Source organism: Sinocyclocheilus grahami, unplaced genomic scaffold (assembly GCF_001515645.1).
Source record: "Sinocyclocheilus grahami isolate Dianchi unplaced genomic scaffold, SAMN03320097.WGS_v1.1 scaffold2186.1, whole genome shotgun sequence".
In the NCBI taxonomy this organism is placed as follows: Eukaryota; Metazoa; Chordata; class Actinopteri; order Cypriniformes; family Cyprinidae; genus Sinocyclocheilus; species Sinocyclocheilus grahami.
Window position 1 is genome coordinate 48131 of NW_015507365.1, and position 7768 is coordinate 55898.

The 7768-nt window shown below is 35.0% G+C and overlaps 1 protein-coding gene across 1 annotated transcript in view; it reads right to left on the bottom strand.

Moving 5' to 3' along the window:
* Nucleotides 1-1128: 1128 nt before the first annotated feature.
* The window catches only part of LOC107574329 (solute carrier family 12 member 2), a 21150-nt gene continuing 14510 nt past the window's right edge, over nt 1129-7768 (bottom strand). The window contains exons 21-24 of the mRNA XM_016260770.1: nt 7243-7329; nt 6869-7004; nt 1652-1719; nt 1129-1535 (exon numbers count right to left, since the gene is read on the bottom strand). Coding sequence (XP_016116256.1) covers nt 1400-1535; nt 1652-1719; nt 6869-7004; nt 7243-7329 — 427 coding nt within the window. The 3' untranslated portion in view covers nt 1129-1399. The remainder of the gene's footprint in view (nt 1536-1651; nt 1720-6868; nt 7005-7242; nt 7330-7768) is intronic.

Below are 7768 nucleotides of genomic sequence, written 5' to 3' on the forward strand. Positions count from 1 at the left end.
CAAATGTAAACTGTCTTGAAATATTGAACGAAATAAAGTGAGCTTAAGCTTAAAACAAGTACAAATATCTATCAATGTAATATGAAAACGTGTTTTCTCTTTGAACTCTTTGTTTTCTCTATGCACAAATCTGTGCATAAATCTTCTGTTCCAGATTCATACACATTATTGTTATTTATTGTTAAGCCTTACTATTTAAATGTTTTCTGTTCTCATGTCAGATATGTATGCATGTACCAAGAGCACCTTAAAAACCACAACAAATTCCTTGCATGCCTGCACACACTTGGCGAATAAAGCTAATTCTGATTCTGAATTAAGTTGATTTTGGCAGATATCTGTTCTTGTTTTATTTTGATCAGTTTCTCAGAAAACAAGACTTCTTTTCTAAAGTCATGTTGCATTACAAGTAAACGTATTTTGAATTAAGGTTCTTCAGACATGTGTGTTGAAAAACTCCTTAGACATGTACATTATAAGAGAACATCTTGACATAGTGTGTTCCCGTCAATTTATTCCATACTTGGTCTTTAAAAAGTCTTAAAGTCATAAATTTAGCTTCATCAAACTGCATAAACCCTTTAAACTGCCACAATTGTTTCTGACATTTCTGCACAATTCAGAGTTTCAATCTAAAATTAACTAAATTAAAAGTCAAAAAAGTGCAATGAGCTACACTGTAAAAAGGGCATATGGTGTATTTGTGTGTATTAGTTAGCAGTTGCATTTTCCATTACCCTGACTAAACATTTCTCACAGTTTATAGCTGCAACTTTGGCGCTCCAAAACTGCAATTTTACAGTTTTTGTTTTAATGTATATGTATAGATACAATAATGCATGGAAAACACAAATAATATCGTTAAAATCATGCCATTTATTTAATGCATTGCATCTTTCAATGTCTCTCTTGTCTAGAACAGTGTTGCATTGGCACTAAGACATGTGCAAACCCACTTTCTCCAGAATGATCAGAATTAGTAGGTTCTTAGTAAATCTAACAGCATCTAAGAACAGCAGCCGGAAAACAGACGTGAAAAATGCCATCAATGTTCTGAGTTAACAAAAGTGTTAGTGCAAAAATGAACATTAAAGGGTTCGTTCACCCAAAAATGTAAATGTTGTCATCATTTACTCACCTTCATGTCGTTCCAGGTTTGGAACAACTTTTTGGGTGAACTATCTCTTAAAATTTATTTCAAGCATAATTTAATCTGCTTTTTTTTTTTGGTAAGTGTCGTTACATTAAAAATATATAAACAAATAAACTTGAACATTTGTGTAGCACTGGTTATTTCAGCTCAATATATTAAAAATACTGTTAGTCGATTTGGCGACGGCAAACAAATCTGGTCAATATACAAATGTACTGATTGTAACACAGTCACTTCACGTTCTCTTCACGAGTAGAAGGTCAGAACACTCTGATGGTTTCCTCGGACAAGAAGTATTGGTGGCAGATCTTTAGTTAACGTGTCCAGCCAGGTCATGTAAAGAGCACTGGACACCGTCCCCTTCCTGGCGAGCGGCATGGTTCTGTCAAACCCAAATGAATCAGATACTCAGGTGAATCAAATCAAGGCACCTGTGTGCTTCACAAGGGCCACATACTTTCAAGTGTTTTATGTGTTAAATGTGTGGTCAGTACTTACATGACAATAAGGTTGGCTATGCTCGAGTATTCCTTTAGAAGCTCGTTCAGTCTGATCTGGCGATTCGACTGAATGAAAGCAGAGTAAGAACTGATGTCACTTACATGTTGATGCTATTTCAGACATTATTTGGGGCCGTTCGCACAGAACAAAGCAAAAATGTGACACACGGGCAATGGAATGGGGAAAAACACAAGGTCTACACTCTAAAAAATGCTGTGTTGTTTCAACCCAACTTTGGATCAAACATGGACTAACCCAACCGTTGGGTTAAATTTTTACATTACATTTTTAACCCAAAAGTTGGGTTGAAACATCCCAGCATTTTTTAGAGTGTAGGGACGTGTTTTTTAAAGTGCTCCTATTATGGGTAATGAAAGTTTCATATTTTGGTTTTGGGAGTCCCCAACAACAGGTTGACATGCATGCAAGGTCAAAAAACACTTTCATTGTCTTATAATATGCATTTATTTTTACCTTACTTGCTCAACGACTCCCAAAGGATTCACTCAACAATTCGTTTTTCCAAACCCCTGCTTTGCGTGACGCTAATCTGCGGTGATTGGTCCGATTGGATCTCGCCTGTAATGCCTGATAAAGCAGTGTTTGTGAGCGCAGTGCTGCTTTGTGTATAGCGTTGTTACCGGGGAAACAGATATTTTTACCGCTCCAAAAGCGGCACCTAGTGGCAAAGAATGAATTTGCATTTTCATTCAGACCAACCCTGAAAAGACCAACACATGGGCGGGCAATATGCTAATCTGCAGTGATTGGTCTGATTGGATCTCGCCTGTAATGCCTGATAAAGCAGCATTACCGGGGAAACCGCTATTTGTACTGCTCCAAAAGCGCCACCTAGTGGCAAAGAATGAATTTGCATTTTCATTCAGACCAACACGTGGGCGGGCAATATGCTAATGCTTCATGATGACGTCAACATGTAACGGCTTGGGATTCGTTTTAAAAACGACTCGTTTAAATGATTCAGAGTCGACTCTTTGTTTTGAGAGACAATAACTTTATACACGGTGCACGTTCAGATTTAAAACTTTGCAGGATGTTTTCATTCACTGAGAGCTGTGTTACACACTGCATGAAAGGGCATTTTCAAAAATCCATAATGGGGCACTTTAAAAAGCTGAAATTCTTCCATGTTTTTAGATGCTGTTTCACTCTGAAAAATCTGAGATGAGAGTGTAACGGTCAAACATGTCCATCTAGTGCGTGTTTATATCCACCTTATTTTTCAATGCGGAAGTAAGCCGTTTTCTGTGAATGTGTGAGAATTACGGTTCATTAGCTGCCGTAGGGAAATATCGAGAAGAATAACAACATACAGTAAATGGTAAAACTGTTTGCACTACAGACCAGTGTGTTCATAATTAACCTGTTAACTGTCGGTTCCACCTGAAAATTACATTTCCTACTTAAATTGTTGTAAATTGTGAATGCTTTGGAGCACAGACTTAAGGTTGGTCTCTGTTTAAAGAAGACACTAGGCAGATTATTGTAGAAGTGAACAATGTTATAAAAACTGCATTACAAAAAAAGTTATGGAAGTTTAAGTTAATGAAAATATAAAATGTAAAAATTAAAATATCGATATTTTATATAAAATATATATTTTACAAAACATGTTTTAACTCTAAAACGGCTAGAAAATTAAAACAAGTTGTGTTTCAAATTTGAGGTTGATATCTGAAAAAATGAGCTTTCAGTGAGATTTTGTTTGGATGCAGTACCAAGCTTTTCCACTAGGTGACCATCAAACACCATTAGTAACCATATAAAGGCGCCTCCATTTCCATATACAGTTTGAGTGATCTGAAACATGTTTTTCCATACTTTTCTCAATAATTATGAAGTAGACATCACAATCAGAAGTATTAAGGGCAGTATGGCAGAATTTCATTTTAATCCAACCTCTAAAAAACACATAAAAGACATTTGATGAGAACCTTAGACCTATGTTACAGTTCACACTGCCTCAAAAAATAGAGAATCTATTGTTTTTTTCTTTATATTCGAAACCCTTTTGGATGCTATCTTTTGAACACTTGACATGAAAATGAATGGAGGTTTTTACTGATTTTTCATATTTTTCATATGTGCATCACTATTTTAAAGTAAAGGTCAGAACTCGCTCTCCAACTCCGATGAGTACTCTTCTTGCAAATTATTAAATTACAGTTGCTATGTAAAATATTTCAAAAAGTAGTCACCAAATATGAAAAAATTTGTTCTTTATATCTGTTTGTATAACATTAGAATTCTCTAGATTTCTATAGAAATATACTGCCAGTTCAAACATGTTTTGTTAATAGAAATTTAAAATGGAATTGTAAGGATTTCACTTCTGAGGATAACTTTTGAGAACCACTTCAACTGAGTTTGAGTAGTCTCAAACTGATTCGTATGGAAGCTTGTTTCTGGCTTGTTTTTATCTCACAATTCTGACTTTTTTTTCTTGCAATGTTGAGGCTGCATCTCACAATGCGGACCTTTTTTCTCAGAATTCCAAGAAATAAACTTGCAGTTGCGAGTTATAAAGTCTGAATCGTTTGATAGAAACACATTTCCAAGAAATAAATTAAAAATTAAATTACAGTTGCTATGTAAAATATCACCAACTACAAGACACCATCCCCCAGCACTGAGGCCAATCAACAACTTGCTGAAGACCTGAATGAGTTTTACTGTAGATTTGAAACTCCCAGTCTAACACCCCACACCCGCTCTGAACATCTCTCCACACAACCATCAACACCTCCTGCAACCCCCCTCTCCCCCCATGAAAGGGCATTTTCAAAAATCCATAATGGGGCACTTTAAAAAGCTGAAATTCTTCCATGTTTTTAGATGCTGTTTCACTCTGAAAAATCTGAGATGAGAGTGTAACGGTCAAACATGTCCATCTAGTGCGTGTTTATATCCACCTTATTTTTCAATGCGGAAGTAAGCCGTTTTCTGTGAATGTGTGAGAATTACGGTTCATTAGCTGCCGTAGGGAAATATCGAGAAGAATAACAACATACAGTAAATGGTAAAACTGTTTGCACTACAGACCAGTGTGTTCATAATTAACCTGTTAACTGTCGGTTCCACCTGAAAATTACATTTCCTACTTAAATTGTTGTAAATTGTGAATGCTTTGGAGCACAGACTTAAGGTTGGTCTCTGTTTAAAGAAGACACTAGGCAGATTATTGTAGAAGTGAACAATGTTATAAAAACTGCATTACAAAAAAAGTTATGGAAAAAAAGTTATGGAAGTATATAAAATGTAAAAATTAAAATATCGATATTTTATATAAAATATATATTTTACAAAACATGTTTTAACTCTAAAACGGCTAGAAAATTAAAACAAGTTGTGTTTCAAATTTGAGGTTGATATCTGAAAAAATGAGCTTTCAGTGAGATTTTGTTTGGATGCAGTACCAAGCTTTTCCACTAGGTGACCATCAAACACCATTAGTAACCATATAAAGGCGCCTCCATTTCCATATACAGTTTGAGTGATCTGAAACATGTTTTTCCATACTTTTCTCAATAATTATGAAGTAGACATCACAATCAGAAGTATTAAGGGCAGTATGGCAGAATTTCATTTTAATCCAACCTCTAAAAAACACATAAAAGACATTTGATGAGAACCTTAGACCTATGTTACAGTTCACACTGCCTCAAAAAATAGAGAATCTATTGTTTTTTTCTTTATATTCGAAACCCTTTTGGATGCTATCTTTTGAACACTTGACATGAAAATGAATGGAGGTTTTTACTGATTTTTCATATTTTTCATATGTGCATCACTATTTTAAAGTAAAGGTCAGAACTCGCTCTCCAACTCCGATGAGTACTCTTCTTGCAAATTATTAAATTACAGTTGCTATGTAAAATATTTCAAAAAGTAGTCACCAAATATGAAAAAATTTGTTCTTTATATCTGTTTGTATAACATTAGAATTCTCTAGATTTCTATAGAAATATACTGCCAGTTCAAACATGTTTTGTTAATAGAAATTTAAAATGGAATTGTAAGGATTTCACTTCTGAGGATAACTTTTGAGAACCACTTCAACTGAGTTTGAGTAGTCTCAAACTGATTCGTATGGAAGCTTGTTTCTGGCTTGTTTTTATCTCACAATTCTGACTTTTTTTCTTGCAATGTTGAGGCTGCATCTCACAATGCGGACCTTTTTTCTCAGAATTCCAAGAAATAAACTTGCAGTTGCGAGTTATAAAGTCTGAATCGTTTGATAGAAACACATTTCCAAGAAATAAATAAAAAATTAAATTACAGTTGCTATGTAAAATATCACCAACTACAAGACGCAAGATATAATCATGCAATTGCGAGTTATAAAGTCAGAACTGCTGAGATATAAAGTTTTTCTAAGAAAATAGTCTTTCTTTCCCTCAGAGTTGAACTTTATAGCTCAATTCTGAGAAAAGAAGTCAGAATTGTGAGGGGGGAAAAAAGTCAGAATTGTCAGATATAAACCTGCAATTATTAGATTTTTTATTAAGTGGCTAAAATGGGCTTCCATAGATTTATGAGTCTTTTTGATTAATTCATTAAAAAGAATCATTTCTTAAGAGTAATTTGTTCAGACTACACTGTTCACACAGTAGGTTTGTTGTGTGCAACTATAAAATTTCACAATAGAAATGATGTTTCATAGATGCAAACTCCTCACCTTTCGGTGACAACTCACTTGTTTTTAGATCAAAACAGGTCACCTGTGAAATTTGCTTGGATCCAATGATAAATAAAGAACTGTTGTTTCAATAAGTTTTGTATAGTATTTTCTTTACTCTTTACTTCAAAAACTATGTCTAGAAATGATAATATTTTATGTGTTTGAGGTCTGAGATGCGGGAATTTTAGGTCAGCGTTGCCGTCTAATCCGCCAATATTGTCTTAAATAGGACTTCATCTTTTACAACATGGGATTTTGACCAAATATATTCAGTCTTGATTTTTGTAAAATGTTGCAACAAAATGTTTTAAAAAATGTAACTTGTTCTAAATAAGATCTGTGCAATGAAATAAAGCTGGTTATTATGAAAGAGCCATGTCTAAAGTCGTCTTTTTGATTAGCTCTCACTGTTCAGATGACACATTAGAGACATAATGGGACTGAGACACGTGAAGCTCCATCTCAAAGCAATGTAAGAGCATCACATCTCCTGAAGAGTAGCTGATGGTAACCTTGGCCCTGTAGAGCTCCAGCTCATTATCTGTGATCCTCCACGGTTCTTTAGCCTTCAGTTTCTCAGCGGCTTCTTGCTCCATGTCGTCCTCCTTCAGTCTGTACGGCTCGATCATCTCCTCAAACATCTTCTTGCTGAGCACAAAATCAAACAACAGCTGTGTCTCGTGGATACCGGAGCAAAACATGCTCATTATTAGCCAATGCACTGCAAAAAATGATTCTCTTACTTAGTGTTAGTGTCTTGTGTTCTAGTATAAATATCTAAACATTCTTGACTCAAGATGCATTTACTGTACAAGTAAAATGACTTCAGATATTACACAAACACTAAGTAAGAGAATAATTTTTTGTGGTGTGGATCGAAACTTACTTGTGCTTCTTTGGCTTAATGTTGATGTCTCCAAGAACGGTGATGTCAGAGAAGTCAATCCTGAACTTACTGAGCAACGCCGCCATTCTGCACAAGACCAAAAGCTTTCACTAAACGAATACTAGCTGATCATCTTTATTATTTAATATATTTTATATGTTAAACTACCAGTCAAAAGTGTGGACACACTGATTGAATTTGTTTCTCAGGATCTTAAAACCCTCTACAGGCTTCTGTTTAAATGACTGAAATTCATTTTGTGAAGGAATATAAACTGTGCCAACAAATTAATTCCTTAAAGGGGTCATATGATGCTTTTTTAAAGATCATTATTTTGTGTATTTGGTGTAACAGAATATGTTGACATGCTTTAATGTTCAAAAAACACATTATTTTTCAAATACTGTACATTATTGTAGGTCCTCTATGCCCCGCCTCTCTCAAACGCTTCGTTTTCTACAAAGTCCCTCCTTCCGACAAGCGCAGTCTGCTCTGATTGGCCAGCTGACCCAGTGCATTGTGATTG